Below are 19,677 nucleotides of genomic sequence, written 5' to 3'. Positions count from 1 at the left end.
GTGTCTCTCGGTAGGACACTTTGTTTTCCCTCAGGGAAACGCAGCGCCCTGAGGCAAGCCTTTGGGGCAGCCATTCTTGTCTCAGCAGATCTCTTAGAACCCACAGAGCACCCTGAGCCCTCTCCCTCAAGGTTCAGCCATTGGAAATTCTCCCTTGTCTTAACACACACAAGACACTGTTCATCCAAGACAGCTTTTTAAGACTCTGCTGCCCCTTTCCTGGAGCGAACACCTGAACTCAGGTTTCCATTTCTTGCCTGAGAAAGAAGAGCCACTTGTTTGGGCTGGGCTCAGAACAGCCACACTGATCTTAGAGAAGGGCCTCCTTACCTGCCAAGCCCATGCTAGCTGCGCTCTCCAGTCTCACCTGTAGATATCTGACCTGTTATTTCTGTCTGGCCCATAAGCCAAGTTCTGACATCTCAGACGGTGAGTTACCCCTCTCCCACGCATTCAGGTTTACCTGTCCTGGCCACAATGTTCTAGGGAGGCCGTGTCTGATGGTAGGTGGGTAGATGGGGTTTCCTGATGCTGATTTTTTGTCATGCAATCTACTTTGACCCAGGTGCCATGCGTGTTTATTAACAAAACCCATTTCTTAGGCCCAGTATGAACAAGCAAACAAAATTCAAACAAAAAAACCTGAAAAACGAACAAAAAACTCTTTCGGACATAACCAAGCTTTCTAAATATGTATGTTGAAACATTATCTGTAAGCATAGACTCTTAGAGACAAAGGAGGCCCCAGCGATCACAGACACTGACCCAGTTTCCTTTATAAATGGGAAACTGGGGCCCCACAGGATTAGTTGACTAGTCCAGGGTTAGAAACTTTGTTATGTATGAGGACCCTGAGTAGAATATGAATCTTTGTTTTAATGCTTTTACAGTCAGCACATTCCTTCCTATTGATTGTTGAATGAGGCTTTCCTCTAGGCTATGAGCTGGCTTTTAAAGTCTTTAAAAATGGGGCGCCTGGGTGGCACAGCGGTTAAGCCTCTGCCTTCGGCTCAGGGCGTGATCCCGGCGTACCGGGATCGAGTTCCATATCGGGCTCCTCTGCTATGAGCCTGCTTCTTACTCTCCCACTCCCCCTGCTTGTGTTCCCTCTCTCGCTGGCTGTCTCTATCTCTGTCAAATAAATAAATAAAATCTTAAAAAAAAAAAATAAAGTCTTTAAAAATGTACACATCATTATTAGTAGTTATTATTATTTTTTAAAGATTTAACTTATTTATTTGACAGAGAGAGACAGCCAGCGAGAGAGGGAGCACAAGCAGGGGGAGTGGGAGAGGAAGAAGCAGGATCCCAGTAGAGGAGCCTGATGTGGGGCTCGATCCCATAACGCTGGGATCACGCCCTGAGCCGAAGGCAGACGCTTAATGACTGCGCCACCCAGGCGCCCCTATTATTATTTTTTTAAAATATATTTCCTGTTAAGGGAGCTGCCCCACATGCTGTGCGGCACATTCGAGGAGGCAGGGCCTCTGAATTACTGGAACAACTCGTGCTCTCCCTGGAAATAGCCCAGTAGCTAGAGACCGTACACGATGGATGAGGTCCGAGTAGCACTCACGTGCAGTATAGGCACAGGGCTCCACTTCTCGCTTGTGATTTACCTGGACGACGCGTGGTGGCTTGAGGCTAGGAATCACCAAGGTGATGAAGAAGAGTATGTGTGTTGCTGGAGAGAAGAACTGAATTACGCAGGGAGGGTAGCCCAAGCCCATACGAGGAGCCATAGGATGTTTTTCCTCAATATCCCATTGCTGAGCAGGCAAAATGGAGAGTTTCTGGAAGACTCTAAAGACTATATACCTTCTGGGACTAAGGGGATAGAATTATATGGAATATCAAGAACGAGACCTGTTTTCGTAGCTTAAATATTTTTGTTTTGGCAAATGTATAGACCTGCGTGATCACTATGACAATCAACATGCAGAGCTTTTTTATCAACCCGTAAGCATTTACTCACACCGCTTGCAGTCGGTTCCTTCCTGTCTTACTCCAAGTCAAGCACTGCTCCGATTTCGAAGTTAATGTCATATAAATGGAATCATAGAGCAATCACTCTTTTGAATACGGCTTATTCAGCTCACCATCATGTTTTTTTAAGGTGCATTCATATTGTTGGGTCTCTTGTTAGTTTGAGGAACTTGCCTTTCGAATTTAAATAATTAAATTGCCATAAAATATGCATGCTTTACAAACACAAAATATGCAAACCAAGGGTCGCATCATGGGGGAAAGTACCTATCCTTCTAAGCTTTTAACAATAATCGGCATTTAAAAAGCCTACTGCATTTCTTCCATAGAGCATCCAATGGATCATTTTAGACAAATGTAAGTTGGAAATGTTATTCAGGTAACACCTGGATAAAATGTAAGCTCTCGAAAGCAGGGATTGTTGGCTTTTGTAGATCACCGAAGTGTCTCAAGGTGTTAGATTAGGGCCTGGCCCACCCTAACTATCCAGTGGGTATTTGTTGAACAACAGCTCGAAGAAAGGGATTTTCTGTCATTAATCTCTTTTTAATTTTCAGATTCTCAACTCTGGGGATTCTGTCACTAGCTCCTATGTTTCTGTGAACATCTTGATTGCTGTGGCGTCTGTCATCATGATTCTGGGGTTCCTGGGATGCTGTGGTGCCGTGAGAGAGAGCCGCTGCATGCTTCTTTTGGTGAGTTCTCCAGACGAATCGCAATACCCAACCTTCGGACTTCTGAGGATGGTCTTCCATTTCCATTGTCTGTCAAAAGGACTTGCCAAGATCGATGAAACTTTAACTTTCGCTTGGGGGGGGTTGATTTAGAAGCTAATATTTTTTAGCTTAGATTAGAGGACGCCCTGAGAAATTTTAGTCCTTCTTCCTCCCTCCCTCCCTCCCTCCCTCCCTCCCTCCCTTCCTTCCTTCCTTCCTTCCTTCCTTCCTTCCTTCCTTCCTTCCAAGTACCTGCTGTGTGCCAGGTACTGTGCTAAAAGATACACAGACATTAAGACAGTTAGAACCCACTGGGGAAGACTGACAAGCCAACTGTTAGCTACAGTGCGAATGGCCCAAGAAGAGGAGGGCAAGGATAGAGAAGAGAACTTTCAAGCTGGAAGCAGAAGTGAGAAAGGTGTTTGTGTGGGTGAGGGGGTGATGGGCTTTCCAGGGAGAGAGGCTGGCAGTACGATGCTGGCACGTTTAGGGACTGACAAGGGCTTGGGTATGGCTGGAGCATGACAGAGGCTATTTTCAGTAAATGATGGGAGATGGGTCTGAGTGTGGACGGTGCCAAATCATATTCCATGTTAACAAAATTATAAGACAGTGAGGTAATCAGATTTGCCACTTAGAAAGCTTCAAGGAGGATGGATTGGGTTGGGATAACCCACAAACATTTACTTTTAACATGGACAGTAGAAAATAATAAAAGGATGTAGAAAAAATATGAGAAAAAGATCATGACATTTATTAGATAAAATCTAACATTAGCATTTACAGAGCTCATTTAAACTTGTTTCTCTCATAAAATAAGTATTGTGTCTGCCCCTGAAAGGTACTTTGTAGCTGTTTATTATGAGGGAAGGTAGAGACAGAGCTTATTTTAATAGCATCCCTAGTGGTTGCCTTATGATCAGTAAGGCCTCATTTGCAATTTGGGCGATCTAATTACTTGAGGAGTGTGTTTTAAAGAGAGAAAACCTAATTTGTGGGCTGCATTCTTTAAAGTTCTAATTCGATAGATCTGAGACAGGTTTCAGGAGTGTACATGTATAACGAGACCCCGGGTGATTCTGCTAGCGGTAGAAAACTTGTTTTGAACTCACTTCTGAAGTTTGTTTTAAAGCTTGTGTGAGTTTGCGTTTGATGAAGAAAAAGGAGAAGGGTAATATTCAAACAATTGCATCTAAGTGTTCAAACTTTCCTCCATTCAACATCACACCGATGTCCACAGTCCTATCAATACATTTTTGTTTTAGCCACTTTGCTTGGTCAGTGTTTGAAGCAAATGTTTTGACTACTAATGGCCCCTACAATGGCTTTTTGAGGCCAAGGGTAGAATAAACGAAGAACATGGCTATTACTCCAACTGTAATACAATCCCGACTGCAGAAAAAAGCGCCAGGCCCAAATGTCCCAAGATGTGACTGAATGCCTCGGGGATAATATGTATTTCATTTCTTTTTCTTTTTTTCCAGTTTTTCATAGGCTTGCTTTTGATCCTGCTCCTGCAGGTGGCGGCAGGTGTCTTAGGAGCTACTTTCAAATCTGAGGTACGTACACATGACATTTAATAATTTTGGAAAAGTCTGAAGAATCACAATACTACCTTCCGGCATGAATAATTTAACAGTGCTTTTCAATTTTCAGTCCGAGCGTGTTCTGAATGAGACTCTCTATGAAAATATAAAGCTTTTAAGTGGTGCGGATAAGGAAGCAGAAGCATTCCAGAAAGCCCTGATTAAATTTCAAGAAGAGGTAATTAGAATTTGTACGTCATTTGGGGAGTTGGGCGTGGGTTTTATGTTGAGTTAATTTCGAACAGGAGTATTCCTTCACCTAAAAACGTGTCTCCATTTTGCACATTTTGACTGATTATCCTGTCACTGTGCGATAAGAAAAATCCAAGAATATTTCTAACTTTGTTTCCAACTTCTTAGGAAGTTCTGAAGCAGTTTAGAAGGACAGAGACTAAGAAGAACATTTATGACCAAAAGCCTCAGTTGGACCAAATCAATAGTTGTTTCCTGTTTACCAGTTAGCAGGATAGTGTGGGGCATTTGGAAAGCCCCCCCCCCCCGCCTCCATGTCTGTCCCCTCTGTCATAAAAATAATTACAGCTATCATTTTATTCCTACTGAATATGTACTAGGCCTTACATGCAGTAGCTCATTTAATTTTTACGACAACTCTTTGAGATGGATCGTATTATCTTTATTATCCCTCCTTTAGAGATAAGGAGGTTAGGTCTTGGAGAGGTCTGACGGCTAATGAGTAATGAGATTGGAATTTGAACCCAGGTGTCTGACGTTATTTTTTTTGTAATTGGTATACCAGCCCCTCTCTTATTCCTTATTGAAGCTGCTTGTCTGTCTTTAGGGTAAAAGTCAACAGCAAAAGTCAAATCTTTAGTCAAAGTCAAGAGGCAGGCATCGAAGATATTATACTCTCTGGCTCTTACCTAATATTCTAATATTAGTAAACACTACGCCATAAAGATTAAACAAACAAAAAACAAAACAAAGCAAAACCCTCCACTCTAGGCCAGTCAGGTTCGTTCACTCAGGATCCTTTAAACAATTCTGCCTTCCTCCCTTGGCATCATTCCCTAACGTGGAAAATACTAATACTTCTCTCTCTCTTCCCAAATACTACGTGTACTTCAAGGCTTGACTAAAATATTACTCTGTGAAACTCCTAATCACTCCTTCTTTATTCAGAATTCCCATCGTATTAACTACATGTAGCATTCAGTTCACACGTTAAGGAAATTCTCAGAATCTTAGAGGACAGCTGGACGCTGTAGGGCATTCAACTTGACTTCTCGTTGATTGAGGTACTTTGTATTTCTGTCCATCCACTCTCTGAACATTGAAGAATTGGAAGTCCATCAGTTTTTGCCCATCCCATCTCATTTATATCTAAGCCTGATGATTAGTATGTTCTTTCTTAATTTGAAACAAAACCTGCCTCCCTAGGATTTACATTATTTAGTCCTGGTTCTTCCTTCTGGAGTGTTAGAGGAAAAAGAAAATCTACTGATGCTTCTGCACATTGCAACTTTTGACAATGGCTATCGTATGATTTCTAAAAGCTTTGCTTTTTAAGTTGAAACATCCTTAGTTTCTTGAACTATTTATCAGATGACTTTTTTTTTTCCAGAGCATTCCCCAGTTCCTATTTGAATAGACTCCAGCTTGTAAAAATTCTGCTTAAAGCATCATTTCCAAGAGCTGAAACCTGATAGGAGTCAGTCTCTGTTTCACTTCCTCTGTGGTGTGCTTTCCCCAGCTTCCCCAATAGCTGCATTTCTTGATCCTCTCCCCTCCAGCATCCTACTCTGGAGCCCAGATCAATCCAGGTTTAAAGCAGGAAGAATTTAAGCAACTCAGTTCTTCCCCTGGGTGGGACTGAGCATCCTCGATCCTCCCCGGTAGCTGACCTAAGACAAAATGTACTATAGGTAACCACTGGATCTCTGGATTGTGTCCTGAATCATACTTGCTACACATTGTCCCTGATATCCAAGGTCTCAGTACCAACCACGGGGTTCTAAATGTTCTGTTTGTTGTAGCACAGTTCTGAATTACTTCCATTCTTGTACACTAACACTATACCTGGAGCTTCCTATGTTCATAGAACTATAGTTCTTTTTTAATGTCCATTTTGAGTTCCTTCCTTCCTTCCTTCCTTCCTTCCTTCCTTCCTTCCTTCCTTCCCTTTCTTCCTTTCTTCCAATGTGCGGGGTCAGAGTGGGAGTGGCAGGTGGGGCGGGGCACGGGGCTCAGTTCTACCGAGCTGAACCCTGTGCAGTGGGAAAGCATCCCATATTACATCCGCTCCTGATGATCTGCTTTGTGCAGCTCCCTCCCTCCCTCCCTCCCTCCCTCCCTCCCTCCCTCCCTCCCTCCCTCCCTCCCTCTCTCCTCTCTGCACCAGGGCTTTTCCTTTTCAGTAATGCTTTTTTTGGAAAAAGAATCCTACACCAAACTCTGGCTAGATGACTTGGGGCCCCACCACACACGGACAGAAGTTGTATTTACAAAGTGGTTTTCTCTTTGGATTTCAGAGAATTCCCCCCCCCCGCCCCGAATTCTCTGCTAACATACTAGTGGAATGTGCTCCTCTCGGGTTCTTGGTGATGACTCTTGGTCTAGACATTGTTGTATTATTCACTGTGCAGTGCCTTGTTCATCCAGCTGTGATAACACTTTAACAAATCCTGACCAGCTTCTTCCTCAACTTCTCTCACATCTGATGTGGTGACCAGATACCATACCAAGTTGAGCCTTTCTACCTCCTACCGTGTCTTCTGTTTCTAGGCCTCCCTAAGGAATCCTGAGGTATATTGTGTTCCCAATATGGAGTGGTCTGTGAGTGCATATAATGGGACTTTTTAAAAAAATCTGGCTGTCTAGATCATTTAATGTTGAATTCAAGATTATTTAATCAGAAAGCATGAGCAATTAATCATGTCTACCATGGAAACAGGAAAGGAACTTATTTCAAGATTGCCCTCTTTGCTCATATTGATTGACCTTGGGACCAACTGAAATCTTTCACTCGTTGTCATATGAATGTCTGCTGAGTCATATGATTTGTGCAATTAAGGCTTTGAGCCAAAGTGCAAGACTTTATATCTGCTTCCAGTGAACTTGTTGGTTTGAGTCCATTGTTTGAACTAACTTTGGAACTTGCTTCCATTCCCCAAAGTGTTAATCATCACTGCCAGCTCTGTATCAACTACAGAGTTGAAAAGGTACTTTCCAAATATTTATCTAAATTATTCATATCAGGGTTGAGCAGAGTATAATGGAAGTGGCAACGGCCACCACAAAATAACAACAACAGTAGCTAACACACACTGAGTACTTTCTACAAACCAGGCACAGGGCTAAGCACTTCATATCTTCACAGGAATTTTCCCATTTGTTTCTTTACAACAAATCTACGACTTACATGTACTACGAGCAACTACTATTATCTGCATTTTACAGATGAAGAGACTGTGGCACAGAGAGGTTAAGTAATGGGGGTAACGTGGTCACCCAGCCAGTAAGTGAAAGTTTTCTCAATATCCTGGCATTATAATGCATCTGAGCCTAGAAAACCACGTAGTCTTGGTTCAATTTTCTTCAGCAATTTTTCTCTACCTTTTCTTCATGAAGAATTGTCTTTGTAATAGACTAAATACTACTACGGTTACTTCTCTCTTTCACCTAATCATATACCATATACCCTGAGTCATTGGGTTTATTGCTTCCTTGTTTTTCTTCCCAAAACATGACCACAGATTCCCAAAGTGTTTCCCCGCGTTTCAGTATATTCTGGGCCTTCCTTGACGTTATCTTAAGAGTTTCACCCTTCATTTGCATCCCTTCCCCATTTGGCGGATGTCCATGTAAAATTCAGCCTCACGGGAGGCTCGCCAAGCATCTTCTTTGGCCTATGAGAGGCCTCTCACTCTTTTCCTCCTCTCCTCCAAACATGATCAAAGATCATGAGATGGCAGTTTCATCTTTTAAAACCTCTCATGTCTTTTGCAGAAAAGTTCTTTAAAGAGACCTTGATTTTCTCATGAACTCTTTGGAAGCTTCTTTCCCAAAGTCTAGGATATAAACATCTGATTCTGCCCCTCTCTTTTGTCATTTAAAACTAGGGGAGTTTTTCATCTTTTCTCCAACTTCCACGGACTTGTGCATCCGCAACCCAATTTTTCCTTCATTAATATTAAGACCAAAATGGAAGATTCCTTCATTTTTGCTTCTACATCCAGAGAAGTTGGTGAGGTGATTTACATGACATTTTAGTATAGGAAACATTTTAATAATAATTTCAGAAAAATAGGGTTCAATGTATTGACAATTTTTTTTTTATCTTAGTTGGTGATTGTTTTTTACATCTACTTTTCATTAAACAGTTTAAATGCTGTGGTTTGGTCAATGGAGCTGCTGACTGGGGAAATAATTTTCAAGAGAATTATAAGTCATGTGAATGTTCAAGTTCATCAGATGCTTGTGTGACGTATGAAGGCAAACAGGTTTACGAACAGGTGAGAACAAATCAAATTTGACATAGTAATTTGTTCTGTTAATTTTTTTCCACAGTGAGTCTCTACAAAAAAAATTAAATTGCAAGCAGTTACAATGGGAATAACAATATAAAAGTCCCAGGAATTTCCCAAATAAAAAATAAATCCTGCTTAAAGATAAAAGCAGATATAAAAAAGTGAAAGTATTTCATTTTTTTTCTATGAGTCTGATATCCTATAAAGTCAACATTAATAGATCAAAGAAACATTCCACTGCAGGGAGAAGGAAAGAACAAGCTAACCGATGAAAGTTATCTCATCCTCATTAATAACGATTTATGACTTTAATCATTATTCTTCTCTATTTTTTCTATTTTAACATAAAGCCTAGAAATCTATGCTTTCACTTTAGTTTGCAAAGTAGAGATTGCTTTTTCTTATCAAAGGTTCCTTTTCTCAAATAATCGCATAGGTATAAAGACTCGTCCTTTAGGGGTTTGACTCTGGATGTTAAGTGTATCAATCAATTTGCCTAATTATTGCTCCAGTTGAGAAGTTGCCTCAGACATTTAAAGTCAATTGAAAAAGCTGGGTTTGTCTTTAAGTGCTGTAGATGTCATATTTACGTCACTTGTAGATGTCAATATGTGAATGTTATATTTCTTATTATTGCTTAATTCATCAAATATGATTGACCACCTTCTATGGGCCAGGCCTTTTACCAGCCACTGGAAATCCATTCCTGACAGGCACAATGTCTGCACGTATGGAACTGATGCTTAAATAATGAAGAGAGAGAGAAAACTAGGCAACTTCATTTCAACGAATTATTGGTCTTTCTTAGATAGGGACAGGCACAAGGTATTATGGGTCCCTATCTAACACAGTCTTCAGGGTTCAAGGATATAATATCTGTCCCTTACGACAGGGCTTTACATAAATTGTTCCTTCTGCTTGGGAGGAATACATAGGAAAATTATAATTAGTATTAATGTTTTTATTTATTAATAATTAATTAACTAATTAATTATTTGCTACCCATTATGTATCAGACAGGCCCTTGCTAAAATCACACATACTTCTGGACCCTCAAGGAGATTATAATCTAGTTGGGAAAAAGATGCATGAAAGCTATTATAATTCAATGAATTAATTTCTGTAAGATCTGAAGATGATTTTCATTTTGGCATTGGTATAGTAATGGCTACTGAGGTTAATTATTTGGTAGGAAATAGAAAGTACCTGGGGGGAAATTTCTCTCCTGCTGGCTGTCACACCCCTTTTGCTAATCTCGTCAAAAATCAGGACACTCTGTTCTAAAGGGGAGTTGCTGTTACTAGGACTTAACATAATTCATGGGGAGAAGTTATTCCAACTGGACTACAGAACAACCATGCTTTTTACTGTCAAAGTAGTATCACTAAACAGTTTTACTCTGACTTTTTTATATTCCTTCCGACCTAGCTTAGTGATGTGATATCTGCGAGGAAGAGGGGAAATAAATATGCCGTAAATGAGTGCAGCTACCACTTAGGATGGTGAGAACGTTAGTAAATTCAGGTGCAGATTGTTATCTGTTGCCTGTTAGAGATTCAATTCGAAGATGTTTTTCCACAGGATAGATTTTTTTTTTATCCTAAAAAGTAATAGACATTCCCTCCAAATTCACACATAATTCAGCAGAAGATAGGCTGATAGCTGCACCAGTTTCCCAAAAGGAGGGTCATAAATTCATAAAATACTTCCATCTGCCTTGTGTCATTTGCAAGAAGTCTGGAAAAATAAGAAATCTGGAATGGCCATAATTCACATTTCTTTTTTTTCCCCCCTCCCTCTTGCCAAGATAACCTGGTTATCTGCAGGGGAAAGGGGGAGAAAACTCCTCAAATATAATGAATGTGACTCAGTAGATAAGATCATTAATCTCATAGTTAACTCTAAATGACATAATAATTTACTCTAATGTTTACCACTTTGGATCTGATGTGAATGGAGAAACCTATTACATTCAAGAACGAGAAGGAAAAGACTGTGACTCAGCCTTATGGAGAACTTTTATTTTATTAACAATAGCAGTATTTTGTTAGCCCTCTGTGCATATAAGACTACCACAGGGATGATATACTTTCTGGCCATACAGATAATACCACTATTACATTGTGTAGTATTTTTCCATTTTGAAAATTATCCATATAATTTACAATTGTTGGACATTTTAGGTCTGGTCTGAAATGTTATAAGCTTGAAATTGCAGGCTAGTTTGACTATATTTCAACAAATGTGGCAGAGAGGCTGCTTTCTAAATTCTCATTTTTATCTGAAGTAAAGACAAAATAGTGGACGTGGTAATTTTTTTCCTTTTTAAAGTAAAAATAACCCTGATATAAATTATTAAGGGATTTTTTTTAAAAACCTTGTTTTAAAAATGAAAATTTGTGCTACAGTTAGCTCAAGCCCCAGCCAGGAGACTCTCTGCTGCAGATCACAAACCTAAAAAGTACACAAAGTGATAGAGCAGCTCGAGAATGAATAATTGAAAGTTAGGATAAAATTCTTACTTATACCTAAAGATCCCTAGATTCAGCAATGAGATAGTTGGAGCAAAATTTTACTTCTCGGTGCTTTCTAACATACGAACAAACCACAGATAACACCCTGTTGGAGCAGGGAGGAGCGTGGTGTGGCGGAATGGCAGAGTGGAATAATCCAGTTCCTTTTCGTTGACTCTGTTCCTCCGTAGCAATGTAAAAAGTCAACCCAATGGGGGAAAGAAGTCTTAATTAAAATAAGGTCAGAATTTGGATTAAAGGTGACTTTTTATGTTTTGTTTCTTTTAACAGCCATGTATTTCTTTCATAAAAGAAGCAGTTGCAAAACATTTTCTCATAGTTATTGGAGTAGCATTTGGACTGGTGGTCATTGAGGTACAGTATAACCTTGACTCTTCATTCATTCCCTTGTTTATTCATTAATTCTTCCAACAAATATTTATAGTGAGCCAAATATAAACCAGGTGCTTGAGGAAAAACCACTGCATGCCAATTGCCCAAGTTCTAGCATCTTTTTCTAGCAGTCTTCGGTCTACCGAGAGGATTACCACCTTATCAATTCAGCAGGGCTGAGACCGTTATTTATGAATGACCTTTCCACTGGGAACAAAAACTGAATTAATTCCCACACAGTTCTTAGTCCCAGATATCCTTTTCCTGTTGAAAACTAGCCCGGGAGTTAAATTTCCTGAAGTTAGAAGAAAAAGCACCAAACAAAACCAAAACACCACCTTTACAATGTCTTATCTCTCTTCCCGATTTTGAAGCAGAAAATAAAAACTCAACTCAAGAGTGTGGGGAGCTCTTTTCCTGCTGTTCCATCTAGAGAAATCTAACAGTTTTTAAAAACTAGAGACAGGTGCCTTACAGACTATGGGCTCACTTGAAGTTTTAGAGGAAATTTAAGATTTATATATTTACTCTCATCATTTTGATTTTTGGTGTTGAAAAGAAATCCTGTATAGGATTTTTATCTTGATGGATTTTCTTGGCATGCCTTTTTTAAGAACCTGAGATGTTTTCTACGTGGCCCAAAATTCTTTGCTAAAAAGATGAAACAAAACTATTTTAGAGAAGCATTTTTGAAATTGTTCCAGATCTTGGCTAATTTAGGTATCAAGTGAGTCAATTCAGTCTTGATCCCTTGTCAGGACATTGGCAAGAATCCTAATGACGTGTGAGGTGTCTTCCTGCTTCCTGCCCCTGAGGGCTGATTAGGTCAGACGAGTGACTTCTGCTTCACTCTCATAGATGGCTATACAATGTCCTCCCTGGGAGTTCTGGTAGCTTCCTACCGCTTACTTGTGTAGTTGACCAACAGAGAGGAGTTTTAGCTGGGATTGAAGCAATTTAGTGTTCTAGATGGTCTTTTAGGTTACTAGTAGAGTTTGAACAGCAGGTTGGGCCACTGAGTATTACTTCCTCGTAGTCCAAATTAATAGGCCTAAGTGTGACACATTCCGTGTCAGTAGATACGGCTAACTTTCTTTTTGTCTGGCATATGGTGGACATCAAATGGTGCTCTGCACCAAGTCTGTTTCTCTTTTGATTCTGCCTTTTGTAAAATGTCCTTTGCTGCTTTGCTTTGTATTGGGGTTCATGCAAGTTTAGAAATATGAGCTAGTGGTTGTAGAGATGAGTAAGGAATCACACACAGATGTACTCATACATTTATAAGCATAAAACACACGTACATATATGTTGGTGGAGTAGACTTTAAATGAAAGATCAGGCTTTAAATGAGGTATTTAGTATAAGTGTCAATATAAGTGTCAAATCCGTGTTAGACTCAAATTCAGACAATTGACTATGACTGGCTACAAACCACTGATGCTTTTAAGAAACTTCTCGGAAGTAAAGCCAGAGAAACTAAGGACATAATCAACTGGGAAGATCGATGTCTCTCATATCATAGCCAAAGGCATTGCCAAGAATCTAAGTACATCTAATGGAAAATAAGATTACAAGAGGAATAGCATTTCAGTATTTTATGAAATTGGTATATTCCATGCATTTGTTACCTATTTAGATACTTTACTTGTTGTTCTAAAGACATGTATAGTTAAAGACCTTAATAGAAAACTTCCATGGAGTAATTTATAGGTAAGGAATCTATACAGTAGTATAGAGCGGAGTTGGTTCAAAGAACTGTTTGCCATATTGTGTTGTTCACTCCCTCAGTCTAAAAACCTGCCCTCCCTCTAGGATTTGAAGAGAAAAAAATCATTTTATATTCCCTCTGTTTTTATTCAAAAAAGAGCTTTGAAAATATACAGTCTATAAAACTATATCCAAAAAATACGCATTAGTCTGTCTTCTAGGCGTTAATATTAGTTGCCTAACACCCAGGCTTTTCTCCATTCTGTTTCCCAAATTCAAATTCAAGAAAACGCAATTATACATAGAGAGAAAAATCCCTTTAATAACTATTTTTAAGAAGGAAATAGAAACAAATATCTTCCTGCAGAAAATATGTTCAAATTATTTCTGTAGACAAATATCACATGAAAAAAACCCCACACTCTTGATATTTAGACCTTGATGTTAATCTGCTTAGGCACAGGCTGTGAGGGACTGCGCCAATAGTTATTTTCAAGGCTCTGTTAAGACCACATCCCTGAGCGATTTTTCTCGGGTAAGATGTCGGGGATCTATGCGAAATGTTTTATTTTGTAAGAAAATTTTATCTATAGACATTGGAATTGTCATTATTCAGCGTTAAATAACCAGACGATCCTACGTCTCCTTATTTGACTACACAACTTACCCGCACAAAAAATGAGCAGCGCTTCTACTCCTCATTTTAATTAGGGGGGAACAAAAGCCATTGACGATCAATGATTGTCATCACTTCGTAGGATAAACATTATCTTGACAAGAGGTCCAAGGAACAGAGCAGTGAAGAGAGAGGGAATTGAGAATGTCACAACATTTTTTAGACTGCCTTGGAATATGGGAACTTGTGCACACGACTTAGCATGTTTTCCCGAGTCTTAACATACCTCACTATGTGATGAATCTCTTCTAATGATTTCCATTTCTGTGAACAGTGATAAATTATCTTCTCCAATGCAAGAGAACGTGATATTAACTGTCTAGTCTGCTGATGAATGGTGGACTTCTAGTTCAAGGATGTGACGGTGAAAGGCAATAGAGAGTTTTTGCCCATTTTCTTTTTTTAATTAATTAATTAATTGCCCATGTTCTTTCCTCATTCCTGATACTTGTCTCCCAGACTGCAGGCTCGGGACCAAGGCAAAAAAAAAAAAATTTTTTTCAGGGCTTTTCCAGGTCATTCTAAAAGAACATTATAGATGAAAATCATTATTTTTCCAGAGAATTGGTGTCTACTGTTTTGTTTCTAAGAAGGAAGAAATATTGGGCAGCAATTCCTCATTTGAAATGCATTTCCAGGAAAGAATTAGTAAGCAGGATGCCTGGTACACTAGGAACATTTGGGATGATTCAGCATAAATGGCACCTCGCTCCGCTCCTGCCTCTGGGAGGGAGGAGACTTTCCACCTGTAATTCACACAGGTCCTTTCCATCCTTTCTGCATCAGAGTCAGCAGGCCAGGCACTCACTGCAGAGTCAACGAGGACAAGTGTTGGGGTCCCTCCTTCTTGGGAGAGCCATTTAATGAGATGGAAATCATGCCCCAGATTTTCAGCTGTACTTTTTCACTTCAAAGGAAATTCCTGAATTAAGCTATTCTCCATAGATTTAGAAGCTTTTTAAGAAAAAAAAAAGTGACTTTCTTCATTCCTCTTGGCAATGCCTAAAAATACGGCAAGAGAAATTCTAGACTCCTTGATTTTAAGCAGATGATCTAAACCAGATGATCGTATAACCCTTTCATGGAAGCAGTAGGTATATTGAGCCCCCAGAGAGGCCTGAGTTCTCCAGAGCTCCAGGGTAGATGCCCCACAGAAGGGTGTGTGTGTTCGAGAAGGATGGGGGTAGGCAATACTGCACAATCAAACAGGGCCAGTTAGAAGCGGATTGGCCAGCTAAAAACTCTAATTAAAATGCAAAAATACTCAGAGAGCTTTCTCAGTGCTCTTTTGTCCCATTGGAGGTTCCAATTTCCCAAGCAGAGAGATAACTTAGATAAATAAGATGAGAGCTGTCGTAGCCAGAATCTTTTCATATGTAATGTTCCTTCTATTTATAATGTGTCCAGCATTTTAAATTCCATGTTAATCTTGTTATTCTATTTTCTAGATACTTGGTCTGGTGTTTTCTATGGTCCTGTACTGCCAGATTGGGAGCAAATGAGTCTGTGGCTGTGTCGAGCTGTCGTCCGTCAAGCCCCTTTAACATTTTGCTTTGGTTTTGTATCTTTAAATGTACAAGTGCTGTATATGTTAGGGGCAGCTGTCTTCTTACAGTGTCTCATTTAGCTAGATCACAGGTATCTTCCAGACATATTGAACATATTTAAGATTTGAGCGATGCAAGGAAAATGATATGAATGTGATTTTTACTTAAAATAAAAGTAACCTTGTTTATGCTGGTGTATTTCCACGTCTGATCCTTGTGTTCAGGTGGTTCTGTGCTTAAAACATTGATCTGGAGCCACCTGGTGGATTAATCCTCATTGCCAAGTGACAGAGAGGGCCATCGAGTTAGTTCAAGCAGTTCAAGTGGGCTTTTCAGAAGCGACACTCTGCTTTGTGTGGTTTATCAACCGCTGGTGGTAAGATGGAGTTGAGCCTCAAGTTGAAAAACTGGAGAGTGGCCGCGCTGAAAGAGTCCGCATATCTTTTTCTCTTTGTGCTGATGTTGACTCATGGTATCTCTTTTTTTCTCCTCGCCATTGAGTGGGGGTGGGGCAAGAAGCTCTGAGTGCTGCCTCTTAGTCTTTGAATCTCTGGTACCTCTTTGGGTCTTCTTCTGGGACATGGCTATAAGGGCTTTTGTCTTTCTCATTCTTATACACACAGTAAAGTGAACAAATCTTAAGACTCCACCTGTGTAAGCACTTTTCAGATCAAGATAGAGAACATTTTCAGGACACACCGGAATGCCCCTTCATTCTGATACGCTGGCTCACAGCAGCTCCCCGGGGCAGACTGTGTCTACAACGTGTGCTCAGGGACGTCACATGGGTAGCTTGAAATCCACCCTGGTGAGAGGATTGATACCATGGAAATTGGCAAATGCTGTAAAACCAGGACCTTTTTTCCTTTTTTTTGAGAGTTGGTTGGTTGACACTTAACCAGTATGTCACTGCTCCCGGCGAGTACCTCCCCGAAGGAAACCACTGTTCTGATTTCTATGGCCGTAGAGTCATTTTGCCTATTCTTGAACTTTCTATAAATGGAATAGTAAAGTATGTATTCTGGCTTCTTTTGCTCCATGTGTTGTTTGTGAGATTCGCCTATATTATTGTATCAATTCTAGTTTATTCTTATTGCTCTGTAATATTCCATCGTATATGAATATATTACAATGTATTTACCCGTTCTCCTCTTGATGGGTGTTGGGTTTGCTTCCAGTTTGGTGCTAGTATGAATAAAGTTGCTGTAAACATTCTTTTACATCATTTGGTGCTTATAGGTATTGCTGCTGGATAGATAGCAGGGGTGGAATAGCTTTGTATTCATATATTTAGATTTAATAGATTCTGTCCAAGAAATTTCCTGAAGTGGTTGTGTTCATCTATACTCCTACTAGACAAGTACGGTAGACTTAATCTCCACTTCTGAGGAGGAGGAAGGGAAAGAAAGGCAGTCATTATCAAATGGATCAGAGTGGGGAAGGAGTAGGAAACGGGGGGCGAGGGGTGCATACTGGGCTGGGTTGGACAACCTAATTCTGTGCTCGCCTGTTGCTGATAAAGATAACTAACTATCCTTTTCTGAGCGCCTGCCATCACTTGAGAACTATTCCAGAAACTGTACTTTTATTATCCTATTTCTTCTTACCACATGCTTATGAGCTAGATACTGTTAACCTCATTCGGCTGGTGAGAAAATAAGAGACTTCCGTGAAGTTAGGGAACATGCCTAGAGTAAAGCCATCAGTGATTGGCAGAACCGGGATCGAAACCTTGACAGCTGCCTTCCAAACCTCCCAAACAGTTGCCTCCAAATGGATCATGCTCTGTTGGCTTTCCCGTAGGTCTGTTAATGTACTTGCCATGTTTTATTTTAATCACCTGTTCATGTGTTTGTTTCTGTTAGTATACTGAAACTTTTTGAGGGCATTGTTTGTTTCTTCTTTGTCTTTAGGGTACCTATCACAGTGTTTAACACACAATAGGTGCTCAATAAATTGTAGCTAAAACTAATACTTAGATGTGTTGAGAGGATGCTATGTGCCTAGAAATAATCTAGGCACCTTGAAGAGAGCAATTCATTTAATCCAGAACAGCCCTCTCAGGTTAGTGCTATTGTCTGGCCCACATTTACAGACAAGGAAACTGGAGAATGAGGTTAACGTTTCTTAGGTTGTGCAGCGAGCAGGTGGGAGAGTTGTTGTGTGATGCCGCCTAAGTGCCTCGAAACCTGTGCTCCTTATGTCACATCATTTTGCCCCATGTTGTTGGGAGAAATAGATAAGGAAAATTACATGGAAGTGCCCTTTGCATAATGTCAGGCACATATTAGGATATTTTATGGTAAGCATTTTATGGTATTGGTGATATAAAGAGCTGTCAGGGTAAGCCGGAAAGCAAAAACTCAACTATTTCAAACAATGGAAATACAATGCAGGGAATTGTTGCATTAGCCAGCCAGGGCTGCCGTAACAAAATATTAACAGGCTCAGTGGCTTAAACAATGAACATTAGGGGGAGAGAGAGCACTCTCCATTGTCTTCTCTCATTAAAACACTAATGCTATCAGACCAGGGCTCCACCCTTATGACCTAATTTAACCTTAATTACTTACTCCAAATAGACCCACACTGAGGGTTAGGGCCCGAAGGTACGAATTGGGAGGGGACCTGGGGGAGACAAAATTAGTCCATACCAGCTGCTTACACGGATGAAGGAAGAAATAAGCAGCTACATGGGAAGGCAAGGTAAACCAAAGATTAGCAACACTGGGGAGTCGTTACCACCCTTAGAACTGGAGGGACAGAGATGGTGTTACCAGATCCCGGGATCCAGAACCACCTGGTGGAAGATGGAACCACTGCAGGGACCGCAGAGGAAGGGCTGGCTAGCCTGAGTCGGAGCCACGGAGGTGACTTAGCAGTTACTGTCACAACAGAGAAAGGGAGAATTGCCCTGGTTTCTTCCCTCTGGACGGAGGTGACTCAGCAGTTACTGTCACTACAGAGAAAGGGAGAACTGCCCTGGTTTCTTCCCTCTGGCTCACTCCAGTCTTTAGCCAATACCTCCCATTGGCCGAACTCTTCTAGAAGCCCGAGAACAAGGGAGCCGGGGAAATGTAGTTTCCTCTGATACAAAGCCAAGCTAAGAATGACAAGGACTGGAGTGAGCAGATGCAGAAGACTGTCCTAGCAACTGGACATTGAGAAAGCAAGCACAAGGTGCTGAACTTTATGATTAAAAGGTAGTACAATTGTGGAAAGTATAACTGACGTTTAATATTTTCATGAGAAATTGTACAGGATTTCCTGGATTCTTTCTGTTCTGATCAAAGTTCAAAGCATTTTAAGGATAGAGAAGACTTCAGAGCAGTTGTTCCTTACTGGGGGCCGTCTGTTCCGCAGGGCCTATGTGGCAATGTCTGGGTTGTCACAACACGGGTAGAAGGGGGATGTTACTGGCCTCTAGTGGGCAGGGGCCAGGGATGTTGCTAAATACCCCAGAAGGCACAAGAATGTGCCCCCGTAACAGAGAATTATCAGTCCGAACTGCCCATAGTGCTGGGATTGATAGAGAAAAACCGCTTTAGAGAATCACATCCGAATAACAAACTATCTTCTTTCCAGGGGACAGTAAGGTGTATGTTACCATGGAAAGTGAACTGGGCTGGGGTCAGGAGTCATCCTAGACCAGGCTCCAAGAGGCTGCTGGCTTTGTGATTTTTGCAAATCACTTAACTTGAAGTTTCCTCCATTGAAATTAAGAAATTTTATCTAGAAGAAGGTATTTATCTGCTTGTGACAGTTCATCAAAGTTTTAATTTTGGTCTTTGGTATTGAAGGTGATTATAAGGGAAGCCTTTATCTTCTTGAAGTATATTAAAATTAGTTTTAATGGAGCACCTGGGTGGCTGAGTTGGTTAAGCGTCTGCCTTCAGCTCAGGTCATGATCCTGAGGTCCAGGGATCGAGCCCCACTTCGGGCTCCCTGCTCGGGGGGGAGTCTGCTTCTTCCTCTCGTTCTGCTGCTACCCCATGGCTTGTGTTCTCTCTCTCTCTCTCTCCCAAATAAATAAATTAAAATCTTTAAAAAAAATTAGTTTTAATAA

At 40.5% G+C, this 19,677-nt stretch overlaps 1 protein-coding gene across 1 annotated transcript in view; it reads left to right on the top strand.

Annotated features, from left to right (window-relative positions):
* The window catches only part of TSPAN8 (tetraspanin 8), a 72,751-nt gene extending 55,964 nt beyond the window's left edge, over nucleotides 1-16,787 (top strand). Inside the window, exons 4-9 of the mRNA XM_008684298.2 lie at nucleotides 2,544-2,681; nucleotides 4,187-4,261; nucleotides 4,359-4,466; nucleotides 8,629-8,760; nucleotides 11,580-11,663; nucleotides 15,513-16,787. Coding sequence (XP_008682520.1) covers nucleotides 2,544-2,681; nucleotides 4,187-4,261; nucleotides 4,359-4,466; nucleotides 8,629-8,760; nucleotides 11,580-11,663; nucleotides 15,513-15,566 — 591 coding nt within the window. The 3' untranslated portion in view covers nucleotides 15,567-16,787. The remainder of the gene's footprint in view (nucleotides 1-2,543; nucleotides 2,682-4,186; nucleotides 4,262-4,358; nucleotides 4,467-8,628; nucleotides 8,761-11,579; nucleotides 11,664-15,512) is intronic.
* The last annotated feature ends 2,890 nt before the right edge of the window (nucleotides 16,788-19,677 follow it).

This window comes from Ursus maritimus, unplaced genomic scaffold, assembly GCF_017311325.1.
Source record: "Ursus maritimus isolate PB19 unplaced genomic scaffold, ASM1731132v1 scaffold_21, whole genome shotgun sequence".
NCBI lineage: Eukaryota > Metazoa > Chordata > Mammalia > Carnivora > Ursidae > Ursus > Ursus maritimus.
The sequence above is the reverse complement of the archived record's forward strand: the minus strand, read 5'-3'. Positions and strand labels throughout refer to the sequence as shown.